General features: G+C 43.1%; 1 protein-coding gene across 1 annotated transcript in view; it reads right to left on the bottom strand.

The window, feature by feature from the left end:
* Positions 1-267: 267 nt before the first annotated feature.
* Positions 268-21,191, bottom strand: part of malrd1 (MAM and LDL receptor class A domain containing 1) — a 76,759-nt gene continuing 55,835 nt past the window's right edge. Inside the window, exons 25-33 of the mRNA XM_053503736.1 lie at positions 18,961-19,156; positions 17,951-18,229; positions 17,183-17,308; positions 16,074-16,140; positions 6,709-6,800; positions 6,008-6,107; positions 5,811-5,871; positions 4,316-4,417; positions 268-1,672 (exon numbers count right to left, since the gene is read on the bottom strand). Coding sequence (XP_053359711.1) covers positions 1,610-1,672; positions 4,316-4,417; positions 5,811-5,871; positions 6,008-6,107; positions 6,709-6,800; positions 16,074-16,140; positions 17,183-17,308; positions 17,951-18,229; positions 18,961-19,156 — 1,086 coding nt within the window. The 3' untranslated portion in view covers positions 268-1,609. The remainder of the gene's footprint in view (positions 1,673-4,315; positions 4,418-5,810; positions 5,872-6,007; positions 6,108-6,708; positions 6,801-16,073; positions 16,141-17,182; positions 17,309-17,950; positions 18,230-18,960; positions 19,157-21,191) is intronic.

Raw genomic sequence — 21,191 nt, 5'->3', positions numbered from 1 at the left:
ACATATTTTATCCTTCATCCTTGATATGCTTTGTCATTTAAAACCCATTTCTTCCATTTTTGCTATGTTTTATGGGTCAGGATTGTGCAATGTAGAGTGGCATAACCCATTTTTTCCTATACAACCTAGACAATATGTTGAATTGAGTTTAATTTAATATATCTGTATATCTATAACTGTAAATATATGACTAAGTCAAAAATATATATTACACATATGATCATGATTTTTATGGTTGTTTGCTTTTGCTTTTATGACCAAAAAAAAAAACAAAAAAAAACAGTTCAACAGTTCATTAAAAAAAACAAAAGAAAACAGCTACTTTTACAGAAGTCCTGCCAGTGCCAGGCTTCGGACATCAAAATATGCATTTGGGTTGTCGGGATTTTAGTCAGTTATCATTATACATACAATTTAACGTTACCAGAATAGAGGAATAGTGTTTATTAAAATGCATATATTATTATTTTTTTAAATCAGTGATTGACCTACAGTATGCCGTGTTGCCAGCTCAGATCCGTCCTGCTTGAGTTTTAAGGGTTAATGCAAAATTCACTTTTTAGTAATATTTTGACATTTAGATATCAAATATTAGGCATCTAGTACCTATAGGTATCAAAACATTCCTCTGTTTTTGTACTGACTGGGACTTAAAATTTTATTTTGCCCTGATGTGACCTCATATAAAGAAAACTCTCCTCCTCAGATGTGAAATTATCTGCTGGGACATGGCTCAATTACTGTACATAGACACTGAAACAGTGTGTCTGAAGGAGGAGTGAAACAGAGGAAATTGAGATATAAAAATGCGTTCTCTGAAGGGTATTGCAGCTGGAAGAAAAAAAGTAAAAATTAAAAGTAAAATATGGAACGTTTTAATATTTTCATGTTATTTGGTGTAATTTGTAAGCTGTTCCAAAACATTATAGGTACAGGACATACTATTTGTCATTTTTTTTCTCTTTAGGTTAAAGGAGAGCGAGAGAGAGAGAGAGAGAGAGAGAGAGAGAGAGAAAGAGAGCTGAAAAGTCATGCTGCCATCTTTATATTGGTTTTGGTAAACTGTCCACATTTATTGGCGCACATTGCGATCCCACAGGAAAACCATTTTATGATTAAAATTTTAAACAAAGCCCATATTTTATAATAGTATTGTGGTCTATTCCATATTATATAAATAATGAAGAAAACCACACATAGTTGTACTCTAAACAATACAGGAAATAAAAACAAGTAGGAAATTTGTCTTGTTAATTGAAAGAGGATGGAGATACAGTATAATGAGTTTGTCTTTTGCTGCTTAATGCTACAACTTCCTCCACTTTGAAAACTGTAAATGTAGGCTACATCGTCTCAGGACCAAAGTAATGAGCTGGTAATTTGCAGTTGCTCCCAGTGTTTTTCCCAGTAGAGGTAAATAAATTAAAATTTCATAGATATATATTTTCCAAGGCTTTCGCCTTTGTACAAGTACAGTCATGTAAGCTGAGATGGTTCAAATTACATAGTACATCCATAGGGGTTTTGTAGTGCCATTGTGTGTGTTTGTGTGTGTGTGTGTGTGTGTGTGTGTGTGTGTGCGTGTGCGTGTGTGTGTGTGTGTCTGTCCTCAGGCTTCAGAGCTTTTAGGTTCCTTGTAGAGTGGGTTGGAAAAAGACAGCTTGGCAGGAACCTAAAAACAACACACAGGAATATGTAGGGTATAAAGTACAGTAGCTTTTCACAACAGTTCAAATGATACTAAAAAATACAAGGGGTGTTTCAAACCAGGACCTTTGAATGTGCAAAATAACAGATCGCATTTAAGAGATTTAAAACAACTTTATTTCTCTATATAAGCCTAATGCACTTATCACAGTTTTTTACCAGTGCTTGGATACCATTAAGTAATAAGTTTTTCAAGATCAGACTGCCTGCTTCATGTCTGCTTCAAATGCTGTCCTCCCAGGACCTCCTTTAATCACCCAAAAATGTGGTGATGTTCTTTAAAACATCTGCACCATTCAAATGTTTCAGAGTCTCATCAGTGTGCTGCGTGTGATGTTTTCTGAAAAATGTTAATTGTTTTTTTTTTTTCATCATCACAAGTCCCAGTTTTCCCAGTTAATGCCCCGAATTGGTTCGGATTTAATTGTGCATAAAAACTGACAATGATAAGAGTAAAATATCAGCTTAAGATCAAGCTTGAGTCCTTCTATTCTGACACTGACTGAACCAAGCATTAAACACCATTTTATTAGTTTTTGCAAAAAAGCGCATTTTTAATATTTAAAAAAAAAAATACATAATTCAACATTCTTCACTTATGACTCAAGTGCTTTATCTTACCACTGAACAATGTGCCATTACAGCAACTTTGGAGTGATTCAGTTCTAACAGTGAGGAATAATAACGTCTGGATGAGTCAGTCTGAGTATGCACATTAACTAAGACAAAACGTGAGGCAAAAGGTTCCAAAACATGCAGAACTTGACTACATTTCTGGTGGAATGTTAACATTAAGTACACCCAGCATTAATGAGTGGACCATGCGGTATTTACAGGTATTTGAGGCCAAAAGTTTACACACACTTACAGTACAGTAGGTTAAAGGCATACAAACTTACTGTAGCTTTGCACACCTCTACACAATCCATGTACAGCTCTAGACATTCTCAATAGGGGCATCTACTTTATTTCCATAAACGGTCTTGTCAAAATAATTAAAGAAGGACAAATTTATTGCTGCTTTTAAATCCTATATCAGTTTTTTTTCAGTGCAACAAACATTTTGGTAGTTTTCGGTGCCACTGCTTTTTAACTTTCAGAACAACCTCTTGGAGACCTTCAGTAAGTTTCCCATAATACTTTGCCAAATTTGAGCCCATTCTTTTTGACTGAACTGGTGTAACACCGTCGGGTTAGTTAGCCTGCACACTCAGACATGTTTGTTTTAGTTCAGCTGCCACATTTTCTGTGGTATTCAGATCAAGCTTTTGATTGCGGCCACTTTCACTTTGTGTCTTTAAGCTATTATGTTACGGATCGTTGTCTGCTTAGGATTGAGATTTAGTTGAGATTTCTCATGGTATTATGCGTAAAAATGCACTGGTTTTAAAGCTAGATCCTTAATTACAGCGACAGAACTGCCCTCCAAATTTCAACAAAAGTCATTCCATCGATGTCTGAAATTGTACAAAATGACAGTTCACTTGGTGTAAACATTTTAAAATAAATCTGCATGTATTTTCTTGTTTAAATACTAAAAATTACCAATGTTTACAAATAAGATGCCCTAACTGTTGTGCCAAAAGAAATAAATGGTAACATGAAATGCGTTAAGTTTAAGGTGTACAAACTTTTGGCCTTACCCGTTGCTAAATATTACATAAGATTTTTGTTACCCTAAGTGTATGCCTCTTCCTACACAACAGAAAAATGAGGCATAAAGGTAATTTGTATTTGGATGAATCTTGGGGTGCTTCTTATATACAGGACTTTCGAATGAAACGCTGGCTTGTTATTCTCCATATACGTACACATGACTAAAAAAGCCGGTCTCAATCAGGTACAGTTTCAAACAGGCCATGTTCTCAATACTCTTAAAAAATATCCTTGTGCTGTTTGATTGAAGTGAAAACATGATTCACCCTTATATTTGACCAAACTCCAGGAAGCAAATTAAACATTATGTGCATTACTGCTATACCGACATTTGCTGCAGAACATATAATCTATTCTGTATTCTAGATTTCTGCATTCCAGCCTTTTCCTATGTAAATTTGTGCAGTGCAAACAAAACACAGCGCTCTAATTACACTGTAATTAGGACTATGTAAAAGAACTAATAGATTGAAGCACTCTTGTAGTCAGTACTTTATTTTAAATTGTAGATGCTGAGTAAAGAGCTATAGTTATTTACATTTAAAGTGTGTGTATATACAGTATACGCTCTAGCTGCACTCATATACTGCTCAATATTCACTCCCACTACTGTACATTGTGGTTGGAAATAACTGTATGGCATCTAAGCAAAATCTGTTCTAAGCTGCAAATGGGCTACATTTAGTGTCATGGCAAGTCATTACTCATCTCATTTGCTGTAGTCCAGAAAATAAAAAGGTAAATGATCGTATACTGAAATTGGACATTTAATCCTTTTTGAGGTGTCAATTTGAAACACATAAGCGACTAAAAAGCAATGTGATCAACAATAAACTAAATTCATATATGCATATGGAATTAAATAAATGTGTTTTATCATGAAAGTGAATGTCCTGCTAACTCCAGCACACATACTGTAAATGTGTGTGTTCATGTGTGTTATTGCATGTACCTCTGGTTCATCTCTCCATGGATAAACACTGATAGCCAGTTTGTGGAATTTACTCCATTTCACCCTAAAGACAGTTGATTCTCTGGGCCTCACATCTGGAAGCTGAATAATTAAATATACTCTATTAGACATTGATACAATAAATGAAAAGCCTCATGGCTAAACAACAATAACTATACTTTGAGCAAAGGACATTGAGCTGAAACACACCAAGTCCACCTCTGTGTGGCCAAAAAAAAGGGGGAGTGGCCTAGTCAAAGTCTTACTTCAATTGGTTTGAGATGCTGTGGCATGACCTCAAACAGGCCGTTCATGCCCAAAATCCCTCCAGGGTGGCTGAATTAAAACAATTCTGCCAAGAAGAGTGGGCCAACCTTTTTTCGCAATTTGCAGTTACCGCAAAGGCTTGGTTGCAGTTGTTTGGTTTAGGGGGAATTACTTTTTACATAGGATTTGATACCTTTTTTCCCCAAAAAATTAAATAAATCATTTAAAAACTGCATTTTGTACTTACTTGGTTTATCTTGGAGTAATATTAAAAATTGTTTGTTTATTTTAATCTTTTATGCATGACAAATATGCCCCCCCAAAAAAAAATTCAGAAAGGGGGCTAATACTTTTCACACCACTGTGCAGACACCTACTATTTCCTGCAGAAAGAAATCTCTAGTGTCAGCACTTTTTTAACAGTCTGAGGGAAGGCTGTATCTATGGCACAGGATGGAGGGCACTGCAGTTTTTCTGTCTTATTAACTTTACGAGAGAGACTAATAAAAGGCTGATGAGTGACCATATTTTGTAGGTGTTATAACTTTAGAAAGTGGTAGCTTTATTTCTAAATGTAACTAGGGACTGATGAAGAAGTCAAGTATGTTGTTCGGGATCGATTTTAAGTCTTTAAAAATAGCTGAGGTATAAGAGGAATACTGTACATCCTTTTTAATACAATATAATCAAAGTCTGCTACATGTCAAGATGCATCACACCACCTGGTCAGGGATTAGTAAACAGCATGCCTCATCATATGCTGTCTATACAGTGAATAAGTGTTATAACAGCATATAATTTTATACTGCATAGCACAATAGCACAATACTGTAAAAATATCTTTATATACTATATATATATGTATATAGACAATATCAGAATAATGGAATAATGAAATGAAAAATTTTCTACAAAAATACTGTTTGTATTCAAAGCAGTAAATAGTAATAAATCCTGAAGTGTTAATATTTGGTGTCACAACAACCTTCACATATCAGGAGACTCGGGTACAATGTGCAGTTTTTGTAAGAAAAATGGCATTTAAGGTTTTATTTATATATATATATCATACATTATATATCACTTGCTGTAACACTTATTTTCTGACCTACTAATGCAGAATACACAAACATCTAAGACGAACTTGTACAGTATATATAAAAATAAACAAACACAGAAGTGCGCTCTGTGTGATTCATATGAATATGTTGAAATGTGTGCGACTGACCTGTCCTCTACACTCAGCAGCGTAATTATCCAATTCATCATTAGCAATCAACCTGGAATCCCTAAGCAGAGCAAACAATTACAAAAACAAATAAACAAAACAAAATTTTACATTTAATTCAAGACGTATGATTAGTATGATTACGGCAAAGTATGAGGCATATGAAATTCAGCAGGTGCAAATTGTGCAACACTTACTTAGCTGTGCACTTTCTTTTAACAAGGTAGAGTATACCAGCTCCAAGGAGAACAGCCATTATCAGGAACACTGCTACACTTATGGCAATGTACACTGTCACTGAAACACAGAAAATTATGACATACTTGCGTAAATACCCGCTGTTGACAGTTTTATAAAATAAACTGATCAGCTTTAATGTAATCAGTGTTATTATTATTTCAGGTTGAAGCCCACGTACATGTTTGCTTGTCTTTCTGTACAGCAAAATTCACTACCTAACTTATTAATGCAAAGAAATAAAATTTTGTAAGGTTGAGTATAGGACTTGTTTACACTAATTTTGTCGTCAACCAAATACACTCCCTGTTCAGTAATCGGGCTGGCACATAACATGCACAAAACATTTTATTTCACTTAATGGTGCAAGTTAAACTATTGGCCGGTCGATTTGAGATTAAGCACCGTCAGTTTGACGCATGTGCAGTACGCAGTTAAAACTTGTGGTTTATAGTCCGGTACATAACTGCTTATGACTTTTTTGTAATCAACATTTTGATTTCATTTATGGCGCAGGTTTATATATTGAATGACCCGAAACCAAATCTCTGACTCCAATGTATGAAACGTAAATATATAATTAAAAGAGCAAGTTCTGACCATTGTGAAGACAAAACCTTTCATTTATTTATATAGATTTATTTACTCACATACAGTTTACCTGGTTTGGTGTCAGCAATCACAATTGAAGATGTGGGAGGGGTTGGTTTTTGCTGCACATTGCAGCGGTTGCCAGTCCATGTTGATTTACAGCTGGACGGGAAATAAACAAACAACTGACTCATACACACACACACTCATACCATCTGCTTACTAAAACTCTGACCTTAGTAAACAAAGGTAAATTCTTCCTGTTGGTCCACATATGCTCCTGATCAGCAGTAAATGTTTCTGGGATTTGTGTCGTCTATAATGAGTCATAAACTGGCACCAACATTACTGCATACCATAAGCATTCCTTTAATGAGTTCTACCCAAGTCTGCATTTCATTTCCACCTGCCCACCTAAAATTCTCATGAAATGTAGTTGGCTTCATTTCCCAAAAACTAATTAATCATTTAAGACTGCATGACACAGAATGACCAGAAATGGTAATTTATGATGAAACATTTCCTAATGCTATACTAGAACGCAATCAGCTTACATTAGAGGTAATGCTAGGGACTTTGAAACCCCAAGCAGAAAAATGCAAGGCTTTGTCCTGGTATTTTTTTTCTTTTTGCCACTGTGTTACTCAGATGCATTTATAGTGTGGCGTGGGCGGGGTTTGGCACTAGTAACCATCATGCTTTGCGGGAGGGGTTGTTAGGTGTTTACCCTGTCGAGGAAAGGTGTTTGGGTTAGTGGCTTCGGCCAGGGTGTGTGTGTGTGACGTGTGAAATGTGCTCTAGTTCAGGCTAACACTGAATTAGATGTAGGCTCCTGAGTGAAGGTGCTGCTCATGCCTTACCTGCTGTGTGCTCAATAAAGTACTCCCAGCCATTGCATTGGGCAGCAAATAAGCTCACTCCTCTCTCTAGCATTCCTTCCGGCGTAAAAACGCTACATTGGTGTCAGAAGTGGGATGGAGAATAACGGGTTAGAGCGCACCCCGGAGGAAGCTACAGCTCCGTGCGCCGTCAGCCGGCGAGGCGACCTGCAGCTGCACCTGCCGTCCTACGATGGCCCCAGGTGGAGCTAGCCGCCGACTGTGCGGGCTGGTCCCCGGCGGAAACAGCCGTCCGGGTGGCTCTCTCGCTTGAGGGCGAGGCGCTCCGGTCGTTGGAAGACCTCCGGGCGGATGAGAGGAAGGACTGGGCGAAGCTGCGGGAATCGCTCCACTTCTGGTTCGGCGCGAGTGACCGTCAGGAGGCCGCGGGCGAAGAGCTAGCGACCCGCGAGCAAAGCGCCTCCGAGCCACTGGGGGCGTTCGCCATGGACGTGAGATCTCTCGCTCGCCGGGGCTACCCGGAATTCGGGCCCGTCCAGCAGGAAGAGCTAGCTCGCCGTGCGTTCCTGCGGGGAATTCGGCCGGCGCGGCTGCGCGAGCACCTCCGGTTAGCGGCACCGGCTTCCCTGTCTGAGGCGCTACGCGAAGCCGAGCGTGCTGAGGCCATCATGGCAGAACATCGCGGCGAAAGAGCCGAGCGTTTTCCCATGGCTCGGGGCCGCTCGGTAGGTGAACCTAGCCGGGGACAGGGCTACCCGTCGCGGCTAGGCCTCGACTCAGCATCCGAGATTCCGGGACGACGCCGAGGCCAAGGACAGCCGGACTACCGCTGCAACGTTCCCCGTCCTGAGGACAGCGTACCCCAGCAGCCGTTACAACCAGCTGGGGGGAAGCCGCCTCCCACAGCCGTCTCTGTTTCCCCAACTGCCGGGCCTAACTTTCGGTCAGGACGTGTAGGAAATTGCGCGGGCGTCTACGTGAACTGTGGCCTGGACAACGTTTCGCTACGGGCGCTCGTGGACACCGGCTCTACAGTTTCGCTGCTGCGCTGGGGAGTATTGGAACAGGGCGAGCGCGGTTGTATGCTGCCGGCCCCAGCCTTGACCATTCGGACCGTATCGGGGAGCTATTTGGAAATACGGGCCTGTCGCACTGTGCGAATACATGTAGGTGCAATCAGTCTTTCTCATCCATTCTTTGTGGCAGACATTGAGGATGATTGTATCTTGGGGTTGGACATTTTGGAAAGGTGGGGTGCGGTACTGAATCTCGCTGACGGAACGATACGTGGTAACTTCGGGTTAGCCAGGTTGCTAGTTCCCAAAGCGCAGCCGGACGAGTTAGTAGCGCGCACCCGGGGGGCGGAACTTCCGGTGGACGCGCCGTGTAAACATCCGGTAGCAGACCGAGCGAGAATAATGGCCGAGCTTATGCAGCGTAGCAGTGTGGGGCTAAGTCAGACACAGACCGACACAGTGAAGTCCCTGTTACATGAGTTCGCGGACATTTTCGCGGTAGATGAGTGCGAGTGCACACATACTAATTTGGTGCAGCACACGATTGATACGGGTAACGCAGCTCCTGTTCGGTTACATCCGAGACGCCTTCCTTTAGCTAAACGAGCTATAGCCGAGCAGAAGCTGCGTGAGATGGCCGACTCGGGCGTCATAGAGCCAGCGTCCGGACCGTGGTCTTCACCGGTTGTTTTGGTGCGTAAAAAGGACGAATCGTGGCGGTTTTGTGTCGATTACCGGCGGTTGAACGAGGTAACGCGCAAAGATTCTTATCCGTTGCCGCGAATAGATGATGCGCTGGAACACGTTGCGGGCTCGGCGTGGTTTAGCTCGTTAGATCTGCGTAGCGGGTACTGGCAAGTAGAGCTCGCCCCGGAAGCGCGACCTAAAACCGCGTTCTCGATCGGGCAAGGGCTATGGCAATTCCGGCGCATGCCGTTCGGCCTATGTAACGCTCCAGCTACGTTCGAACGGTTGATGGAGAAAGTGTTGGCCGACATTCCTCGCAATCGTTGTGTCGTCTACCTGGACGATTTAATGGTGCACGGCAAGGAGTTTGAGATCGCGCTAGCTAACCTACGGGAGGTATTTTTGGCTATCCGGCGGGCGAATTTGCGGCTTAACCCGAAAAAGTGCCAGCTGTTGCGGCAAGAGACCGTGTTTCTGGGACACGTGATTAGCGCTCAAGGGATTGCCACCGATCCAGCCAAAATTGCTGCGGTACAGAATCGGCCTGAACCTTTAACCGTGTCGCAGCTACGCACCTTCCTCGGGTTAGCCTCATACTATCGTCGGTTCGTGAAGGATTTTGCCACGATCGCTAGTCCGCTGCACGGGCTCACGAAAAAGAATCAGCCGTTTCGCTGGGACGGGGTGCACGCGCGCGCTTTCACTCGGTTACGGGAAGCTCTGGTCACGTCGCCCGTTCTCGGATATCCTGACGCGTCTCGTACGTTTATCCTCGACACGGACGCGAGCGATGTAGGGCTAGGGGCTGTCCTGTCTCAGGTTTCCGAGGGTAAAGAGCGTGCTATCGCCTACTTCAGCCGCGCGTTGTCTGGACCGGAGAAAAATTACTGCGTCACGCGGCGCGAGCTGCTAGCGGTCGTCGCGGCCCTTAAACATTTTAGGCCGTATTTATATGGGCAATCCTTCTCGCTGCGGACCGATCACGCTTCGCTGGTGTGGCTGCTTAGCTTTAAAGAGCCCAAGGGGCAGTTAGCGCGCTGGCTCGAGCGGTTGCAGGATTATAATTTTACCGTTCAGCACCGAGCGGGAAAACTGCATGCTAACGCCGATGCTTTATCCCGCCGGCCGTGTAGCAAAGAGCGTTGTCGGCACTGCAAATGGGTTGAAGAGCGCGTGGGTAGTCGCGACATCGAACACTCTCCGACCCCCGTGAATCAGAACATTCTCCCTGCGCAGTCCTCCGGAGCCCCCGTTAATAATCAGCCGACCGAGCCGGCGTGCAGCCGAGTTACTGTGTCGCCTACATCATCACCTGTAGTCGTTCCGCCGGTGCCGCAGATGGACTGTGATCAGCTCATTGCCGAGCAGGAAAAGGATCCGGCACTGCAGCGGGTACTAGGTTGGGTTAACGCGGGCCAGAGACCGGATTACGCCGCGGTGGCTCACCTGGGACAAGAGGAAAAGGCCCTCCACTCGCAGTTTAATCGACTCGTGTTGCGGGGGGGCTTACTCTACCGCCACTGGGAACGGCCGTGCGGCGCTGGCGAATCTTTTCAGCTGCTGGTGCCACGGACTCTGCGGGCACGTGTGTTGGGGATGGTCCATGGGCACGCGGGCGCGGGACACTTTGGAGTCACTAAAACGCTGCGGCGGTTGCGCGCTCGTTTCTACTGGCCGGGCTGCCACACGGATAGTGAACTCTTTGTTCACAGATGCGACGTCTGCACGGCAAAGAAGGGCCCTACCCAGCGCTCGCGCGCACCCCTGCAAGACTTTCGGGTGGGGGCACCTATGGAGCGTGTGGGCGTGGACATTCTCGGGCCGTTTCCCATTTCCGATCGCGGGAACCGGTATGTGCTAGTGGCCATGGACTACTTCACCAAGTGGCCGGAGGCGTTTGCTGTGCCTGACCAGAGCGCTTCCACCACCGCCCGAGTGCTGGTGGATGAGGAGTTCAGCCGGTTTGGCGCCCCGGAGCAGTTACACAGCGAACAAGGGCGTAACTTTGAGGCAGAGGTGTTTGCGGCGGTGTGTGAGCGCCTCGGGGTGAAAGAGACCCGCACCACGCCCCTTCATCCACAAAGTGACGGCCTCGTGGAGCGGTTCAATCGGACGCTCACCACCCAACTCGCCGTGCTGACCAGCGACCGGCAGAAGGATTGGGACGAACATTTGCCTCTCGTGCTGTGGGCATATCGCACAGCAGTGCAGGAGTCCTCACAGCTGACGCCAGCTGCGTTAATGTTCGGGCGCGAGTTGCGCACGCCTGTGGACCTTGTGTTCGGGCCACCTCCACAGTCTGATTTACCCACGAAGCCTGGGTTGGATTATTTTTGTTATTTGAAAGACAAATTGTTCCGTGTTCACGAATTGGCGCGTAGACACTTGGCGGACGCCGGTGTTAAACATCATCACCTGTAGTCGTTCCGCCGGTGCCGCAGATGGACTGTGATCAGCTCATTGCCGAGCAGGAAAAGGATCCGGCACTGCAGCGGGTACTAGGTTGGGTTAACGCGGGCCAGAGACCGGATTACGCCGCGGTGGCTCACCTGGGACAAGAGGAAAAGGCCCTCCACTCGCAGTTTAATCGACTCGTGTTGCGGGGGGGCTTACTCTACCGCCACTGGGAACGGCCGTGCGGCGCTGGCGAATCTTTTCAGCTGCTGGTGCCACGGACTCTGCGGGCACGTGTGTTGGGGATGGTCCATGGGCACGCGGGCGCGGGACACTTTGGAGTCACTAAAACGCTGCGGCGGTTGCGCGCTCGTTTCTACTGGCCGGGCTGCCACACGGATAGTGAACTCTTTGTTCACAGATGCGACGTCTGCACGGCAAAGAAGGGCCCTACCCAGCGCTCGCGCGCACCCCTGCAAGACTTTCGGGTGGGGGCACCTATGGAGCGTGTGGGCGTGGACATTCTCGGGCCGTTTCCCATTTCCGATCGCGGGAACCGGTATGTGCTAGTGGCCATGGACTACTTCACCAAGTGGCCCGCGTTAACCCAACCTAGTACCCGCTGCAGTGCCGGATCCTTTTCCTGCTCGGCAATGAGCTGATCACAGTCCATCTGCGGCACCGGCGGAACGACTACAGGTGATGATGTTTAACACCGGCGTCCGCCAAGTGTCTACGCGCCAATTCGTGAACACGGAACAATTTGTCTTTCAAATAACAAAAATAATCCAACCCAGGCTTCGTGGGTAAATCAGACTGTGGAGGTGGCCCGAACACAAGGTCCACAGGCGTGCGCAACTCGCGCCCGAACATTAACGCAGCTGGCGTCAGCTGTGAGGACTCCTGCACTGCTGTGCGATATGCCCACAGCACGAGAGGCAAATGTTCGTCCCAATCCTTCTGCCGGTCGCTGGTCAGCACGGCGAGTTGGGTGGTGAGCGTCCGATTGAACCGCTCCACGAGGCCGTCACTTTGTGGATGAAGGGGCGTGGTGCGGGTCTCTTTCACCCCGAGGCGCTCATACACCGCCGCAAACACCTCTGCCTCAAAGTTACGCCCTTGTTTCCCATTTCCCATGTATGACACTCACAGCCGAGGGCGAGACTTTGCTACTGGGGAGCGGGTTTGGGTGTATTCCCCCGGAAGGAAACGGGGGCTCTCGCCTAAGCTCATGTCTCACTGGGTGGGCCCCTGTACGGTAATCGCCCAGCTCTCTGAGGTAGTCTACCGGGTAAGGTTGACGGGGCGGTCGCGAGTGGTCGTGCTCCACCGGGACCGTCTTGCGCCCTACCAGCCCAACGCCAGCGAGACCTTGAACTCTGGGGAGGCCGGTCCGCCTCAGGGAGAGGGTAGCGGCCCTCCTTCCCCCGCAACAAGACTCAGACGTTCACAACGCCAGCGCCGACCACCGTCACGCTTCCAGGACTGAGTGCGCCATCGTGACCGGGGACGGTCACAGCTCGGGTGGGGGCAGTGTGGCGTGGGCGGGGTTTGGCACTAGTAACCATCATGCTTTGCGGGAGGGGTTGTTAGGTGTTCACCCTGTCGAGGAAAGGTGTTTGGGTTAGTGGCTTCGGCCAGGGTGTGTGTGTGTGAGTCAGAAGTGTGTCTTTAGTAATGTCAATGTGTGGTTTATGTGCTGTGTTAAATAAATTACTCCCAGCCATTTGCATTGGGCAGCAAGGAAGCTCCTCCCTCTCTCCAAGTGCCTGCTTAGCGGTGAAAAACGCTACAATATTATACTGTATGAAAAAATTTGTTCCTCCAGCACCTATGACAGGTCAGCTTCCTCTTTTTCACTTCTTCTTGGCTTCTGAACAGGTAAGTTCACTTCAATTTGAAAAGCAAAATGCGATTTAATTTAAACAAAGAGTCTGATGTGGAGGTGTGGGGTGTGGGGGGGTGCTCAGATATTGTGCTTTATGAGGTGGGTTCAAATTGATTGTACTGAATAACAGAACACATTTACAGTATAAGTGTAAAAACTCGCTTTATTTCTCTATACCTGTATAATCCCCTACGACACTAATGCCCTTATCCCGCTGTTTCACTAGTGCCTAAATATCATCAAGATATAAAGTTCTCTCAGTACACCTGAGCCATGATTCAACTGCCTGCTTCATGTCTGAAATGCTGGCCTCCCAGGAACTCCTTTAATGTTTGCCCAAACATGTTAAAATATCTTGAAGCAAAGTTAGGACTGTCTGGGAGATGTGGCTGTAATTCACAGTCAAGTTCCTGTATCGTTGGTTGTTGAATGATTGTGTGTACAGTTCCCACACACAGATACATCTCTTCTGCAAGTTGGCGACAGATTATCCGTCGATTATCAATGATCAGGCGTTCACTGCCATGACGGCAGTAAGCTCCAAGCCACTTTGGTCATCATTCCCAGATGCATGGGAATTAAAAATGTTTGCATTATTCAAATGTTTCATAGCAGCTAAAAGTCTCATCACTGGTCCGTGCTTTAAGTCTTCTGTAAATGTTAAACAGGTTTACGCCTTTATTCATGTCAAATTCATCACAAACAATTTGTTTCAGCCATCAAAGGCCGAACCTTGGGGGCTTCAAAGAATTGCCTCTGTTGCCTATCCTGTAGCTATGTCTCTGACATACATGTTAATAAACCTTGGCTTTTTTTTTGTCCCACAAGCATCAAATCTGATCACTGGCTTCTGCTTGCATCAAACAACCACTTGTTTGTGGGCCCTGTAGAATTCCAGCCTTTAAACATACCTATACTATCCGCACAACCTTTCTATTTATATATTTTGGCAGTCATGTTTAAGCTATTGTTTTGAATCCAGAGATTGTGTCTGCTGCTGATGTTGCAGTGTATCATGCACATAGCTTAATGTCATGTGAAAAAATATAAGGAATCCACAGGGCATGAGACATTTCAGAGTAGTAAGCTAGTGTTATAGTTTTACTGCTTTAATTTTAGGAAATGATGGATTATGCTGCATCATTTATATAATAGAGACTCTGAGTTGTTGGCTTCAAAATAACCAGTCAAAACTAACCGTGGTGCCAAACAAAATGAAGCACTATAGAAATAGATATCCTGCCTACCTACTTGTAATTGCTATCATCAGCATTTAGTGATCATACACAAAATAATTAGCCAGAGAGGTTAAGGTGGTACAGTGGCTTAGTGGTTATCACTGTCACCTCTTACCTCCTGGGCTGCTGGTTCAAATCTCGCCCTTGGTTTGTGATGATGGAGCTTGTGAAAGGTTTCATCTGTATACTTTTGCTCCTTCTCACAAGCCACAAACATGTGTTGTAGGCTGACCACTGTTTTAAAATTGCCCCTTAAAGAGTCTGTGTGTGCACCTGTACTGTGGTCTTTAGGAAACTTTTCTACTGTGAACTTGCACTTTGATGGCTTACGAGTATATATTATCAGGTGTCACATCTTCAGTAAGCTAATACTAAACTACTTATAACCTTTAAGTATTTTATATTCATATACATGTAATATACAGTTCTGTGCAAAAGTCTTGACCCTGATTTTGTTGATTTAATCATAAGTGTAAGTATGTGTGTGTGCCCTGTGATGGATTGGCGCCCTGTCCAGGGTATACCCTGCCTTGTGCCCTAAGCCTCATGGGATAGGTTTCAGGTCCCTGCAACCCTGAATACAGGATAAAGCAGTAATGACGATGAGTGGGTGAGTATAATAACCGGCCTGATCATCTGTCATCATCTGCACCTGTTTCTCACTGGTTAATGCTAGAAGTTAGAGTTTTTTAATGCATGAATTAATCATAGGTCACTATATTGTGGATATAAATTAGGTGTAGATGACCAAAACATTACCAAAGAAATCTGAAATGGGTCAGGCACAGGAATTGGACTGAAAATCAGAGTCAATATCTTGCCTTAAATCAGAGGCAAAAGCCTGGAAAACTACTAACTCAAGTCTATATTGAAAAAAAAAAAAGGTCTGGCTCTTTGGAAACACAAAATGAAGAAATGAGGTGTGGCTCAAGACTTTTACACAGTTTCGAAACAAGCCAACTCTTTTCCGGAATTTTCTGCCACTATTTTCAGAAATATCATGTACTGTAATGTTTCCAGTACGTGTCCAGTTTTGTGTCTATCATATTGACTTATCTTTCAACAAGCAACGTAATAATACATTGTGACATGACTTTAATATCAATTGCAAGCATTCTGAGTGTCAGAAATGTCTAAATAAAGCTCATTGTTTAGTTTAAATAAGTCTGAAGCATTTCAGGACTGCAAAATAGTTTAGTTTGGTTCAGATTCCCAGGAAGAAATATTAGTGGTGTTAAAATATTTTTTCAGGCCATTTTGTCTCATAAGCTGTATGGTGTGTAATTTTGTAATGTTATGAGTAGTAAAATTGAAAACAAAATGTCTACAATATGTTTGCAGTGTGAGTTTGTGTGTGTTTGTGTGTTACTTACATACACACAGGCCCACGGTTCCCCACAATGCACACTCCATTATTGAGGCAGTAACCAGAGGGGCATTCTGTTAACCACGTGCAAATATATTAAAAAGACACACACATATAAAATATTTTGTAAATACAGTATATACACACACACACACACAAAATATTTTCTAAAATCTTTCATGATTTGTGTCATTTACATATTCGGTAATAATTTATTACAAACAGTTTCTAAGAAATTTTCATGGCAATACTTGCAAATCATTGAGGCTTGAAGAGGAACAGATGAGGTTTTATAAACCCTGGAAAAAAGTGACTGGAGAGTGGGAAGTAATGTCAGATCTCCTTTGTCTTAAAATCATTCTCCACGATATTTCTCGGGAATTAAACTTCCTACACGAGCTTCGCATTTCAAACTCAATTCCTCAGCTTGTGCTACTGACTAATAAGTGACACAGCAGTTTGTAACAAAAAATAATCTCATGAGGCTGATTGAAAAAATATACTGAAGGAGTGCGGCGAGTTATTTGTAACTTTTTAATATTTTCATTATAGCGATCAGCATGTATGAGAATGAAGCGTAAATGGCCTCGCATATTTCTTCCGTTAGACGAATGCTAAATTGAGCCGGGTCGTCATAACGCCGTAATTCTATAAGCACACATGCTGTGCACAGCTGCAAATAAGGTACAGAGCACGAAGCAGGCTCTGACAGCTTAATGGTGAGCTGCCGAGCTCTCTGTGAGCTGGTAATTAAATCAGGTAAAAAGTGGAAATACACAGGGAAAACTTATTAATTATTACTAATTAGTTTAAGGCTAAGGCTTCACACTGTGTCTGGTCACGAAGCTTTATTTAAACTCATTTCTTCATGAATTCAGAAATAGTAGGAGCCCTGATTTAGAAGAGAGGCTTAATCGCAATAAGGAGTAATCTCAATTAAGATTTTTTTACAAGATTCACAGACACATTTCACACAAATATACATTTTCTGTATGAACCTGCACATATACAGTATGCGTTCTCTGATAGCTATGCATGTATGATTCAGAGTGATTGCTTGAGTGATAGAGAAAGAAAGAGAGAAATAGAGACAGAAAAAAAGAAAACCAGTTTTACCATTGCAGCTGGACTCGTCAGAGTTAAACGCAGGACAGTCTACAGTGTGATCACATCGCTTGCTGTGAGGTATACAGCTACCATTTCCTTCACACACCAACTCCCCAATCTTACACTGCACCACAGCTACACATTTAGAGCGAGAAGAAGTGTTAGCATTTTATCATATAAACCCAGCATTTACTTTGTAGCACTCCTGACTTTAGCAATTGTGTTTCTGTTTCTCAGAGCCCCTGTACCCTATCAGAAAAAAAACAAACGTATTATTTCATATTTTGCTTCCAAATAGCCAGACGTTCTTGTAAATTTAATGTAGTCTTGAGGAATAGTTCTCCAGGCTTCCTTAAGGATTTTTTTGTGGGCTGTTATTTTTGGCACTGATTTTTAGTCTAGTGCCTATACCGCACCAGTTTCAGAGGAATGTTTTGTTTATTAAGCCACACAGTGATTTATGAATTATGAATTTAAATTATGAATCATTCAAGCTTGAAAACATAACATGGCATAAACCAGTGAGAAACTGGTGCAAATGTTGACAGATGATCAGGTGATTAGTATACTGGTGATGCTGAAGGCTGAGTTGTTGGAACATACGAGAGGGGAAATGAGGCTGCTGCAGAGGTTGTTACATAAACAACAAATTTGCAGGCTGTTGAATTTAACATTTAAAATGTAATCTACATAATGTAATTTAAAAGGTAAACAGAAATGAGGTACTTTACACTTTGTTTGTGTGTGTGTGTGTGTGTGTGTGTGTGTACGTCTTACGACATCCATATTCGTCCTCGCCATTGGGGCAGTCCGGTATGCTGTCACAGCGCAACAATGTCGGAATGCACATGTTTTTAGCACAGCTGTATTGCGCATCCTCACAGCCTGTTTGTGGTGGAACGGTCCCAGGTACCAAACTTCCACAGTCCTCCTCATCTGAACCATCCACACAGTCTGCTTCTCCATCACAGCGCCAGCTCTGGGGGACACATGCCATCAAGTACAAACACTGGAAGTTTCCTGAATCACACGTTGGAGGGACAGGAGTGACAGGAGCTGAGAAAACAGTAAAATACAAAAGAAGATCAATCATTTTTTAAAGTATTTCTTTCACCTCTTACAGAGCTGAACAGAGTAGAATCTTTGTAAAATAAAATATTGTTCATATTTTATATATTTAGGACCTATTACAATCTTAAAAAAAAACATTAAGCATTATAGGATCACAATACATGCATAATCATTTATTTATTTATTTTATTATTTTTTTCCCACAGATTTTTGTCCCTAATTTAGTCCTGTCCAATTCCCCATATTAAGGCTACTACTACCACTCAGTCGGGAGGGCCGAAGACTATAATGTGTTTCCTACGAACCACGTGACCCCAGCCGACCGAATCTTTTTGAAGTGCTCGCTCACACACCATTGGGGGCGGCATTACACACTCGGAGGACAGCGCTATCTGCTCCCACGGCTTGTGTAAGTTCACAGATGCCTCTGATTGGCTGTAGGGCCGTAATTAATGTGATGATACTGTGATGATAGGGCGAGCACTTTACCACTGCGCCACTCAGAGGCCGCATAATCATTTTTAATGGCTGAATGTCCAAACCATCAGTTAAAGAATTAGTTTAAACGAATTATGTAACATGACAAATCCCTCCTAAATAAATGCAAATGCTATCATGCACATAAAAAAAACTTTATATGGCTGCATAGGTTTACCTTTACAGCCCTAATAAGTATCTTATGTGTAAGAGTAACTAAGTTAGTGTGAGTGTTGTACCTCCTATAGCGCACTCCTGGGTAAATGAGAGGTCGTCAATGGCGATGTCTGTATTTTTTCCAACCTCAGCCTGAAAACTCACTCTGAAGGGATGAGGGTTTGACAGCACTACATTACTGTAATGCCAACTGTTTCCATAGTTTCTACTAGCAGCCCACATCAGTAAGGGAATGCCACCACTGGCTACTGTGAAAACCTACAGAGTACAGTGGAAAAACTTTAGATTCATAGTACACTTTGTGTTCAGGTTTTATAATGTTCCCTTTCTGAAGAATTTACAATCCTAATAAAAAAGTACCACTAAAACTTTCCACAAAAAAAAATAAATAGCTAAGCTATTTTATTTGATGATAAATGGATGATACTTATGAATTCTACTAACTCAGAGTTTGAAGATGAATACAGGATTTAGTGCAGATGCCAGCTTTTCTTGCTGCTCTTATCTAGCTGTATTGTTTCTAGTAATCTATTGATAAATATTAAAAGTAAAAAGATAAAATGATATAATTTCCCCCAAGGGAAATTTCAGATAAGGTAATCACTGAACAGAGACTTGAACCCTAAACACTCACAATAAAAGTCTGCTGCTCTACTGACAGAGATATTCAGGATCTGGAAAGTACAAAATAAAAGACTGCATGCCAATCACATCTTGATTGCTTCAATGATGGTTATCCACAGAGTTGCAGGACTCCAAAAAAAGCAGACATGAAAGATGAATGTCATGATTCACTGTGTTAAAGGCCGCTCTAAGGTCCAGTGGAGTAAGTCTCTTAAAGGCAACAGAGTGAGTAGATTGAAGATCATTAAAGCCTCTTAAAAGAGCTGTCTCAATGCTATATAGTGCACAAAGCAGAGGATCAAAGCTGCGGTCAATGGTAAAGTAACTTCAGCTGACAGGCTACCGCTCTTTTTAGCACTTCGGACAAAGTGGGGGATAAAAGTTTAGACATATGCAAAGGAACTTTTTACTAAGCATTGGAGAAATCCATGTCTTACGTATTCAAAGATATTCCTCGAAAGGAAAATGATTACAGTTAAACCTCGGATTGCGAGTAACGCGGTTTGCAAGTGTTCCGCAAGACGAGCAAAGATTTGTAATAAATTTTGACTTGGTTTATGAGTACCAAGTATTATGTATCACGCATGTGATTTTTGTTTTGACGCAGAGCGTCACATGATCACAACTGAGTTAACAGTTTTTTTTTCTCTCTTGCGCTGTGGAGTTGTGGGTAATCGTTTCCCCTGCTGGGTCTATCTGGTATAATCAGCATGCGTGCACGCGTGTACTAACACTGTGACCACATGTGTGCGTAAAACATATTTGATTTTGTATCTGTATGCGTGTGTGTACAGTGCACGTGTAAAGCAAAAGCAAGTCTCATTAGAGACAGTAAAAATCTCTCTCCTCAAGACTCAGCCTGCTCTATGTGCCTGTGTGCGCGAGCGTCATTGGACACCGTGCCACACACACACAGACCCCTCCTTCTTTCGCCATCACAGACACACAGACACACACACACATTCTTTCTATCTTTTGGGATTTATTTGTACTTTTTTAAAAGGTAAAGTGCAGGTTACTTTATATTTTGTGTTAATTATTTTTATGTATTTATTTTTTTGGACTGTAAAACAAATATTTTAAGTTTCCATTATTTCTTATGGGAAAATTCAATTTAGTTTACAGATGTTTTAGAACACAAGTCTGCTTTCGGAACAAATTATGCTCGTAATCCAAGGTTCCACTGTACTTAGTATTACAAATCAGCAATGTCACACACCATTTTTTCTCACAGACAAAATCTGTCACATGCAAGGTGCTGCATAAGCTTCTATTAAAAGGAAGCATCATTGTCATGCCATTTCAGGACACACATAAAATACTGTGCCATCATTATCGTACTGTGCTACATGTGGGTGGCAATATAGCGTTTGCTAAAAAGCGGACAAATTAGGCTTATTTCATCAGCACAAGGTGCTATGAATTGAACCTTGATTCTATGAAAAGTGTAGACACTTGCGAGCACACGTGTCCCAGTACTTGACGCTATCACAGCTTTACACTTCTTACACAAATTCTGTACATGGGAAACTAATCTTAGTTTTAATGACGATCAGGTTAGCTGCCCTCATACTCTCTATTAAAGATATTATTTAAGTGTTATAAGATGTTTATCAGATTACCTCTATGCCGGATGGAACTGTAGTATGCCTCTTAATGATTTTCCATA

This window comes from Clarias gariepinus, chromosome 1 (assembly GCF_024256425.1).
Source record: "Clarias gariepinus isolate MV-2021 ecotype Netherlands chromosome 1, CGAR_prim_01v2, whole genome shotgun sequence".
In the NCBI taxonomy this organism is placed as follows: domain Eukaryota; kingdom Metazoa; phylum Chordata; class Actinopteri; order Siluriformes; family Clariidae; genus Clarias; species Clarias gariepinus.
Note: the sequence above shows the minus strand (reverse complement) of the source record. Positions and strands in the feature narration are given on the sequence as shown.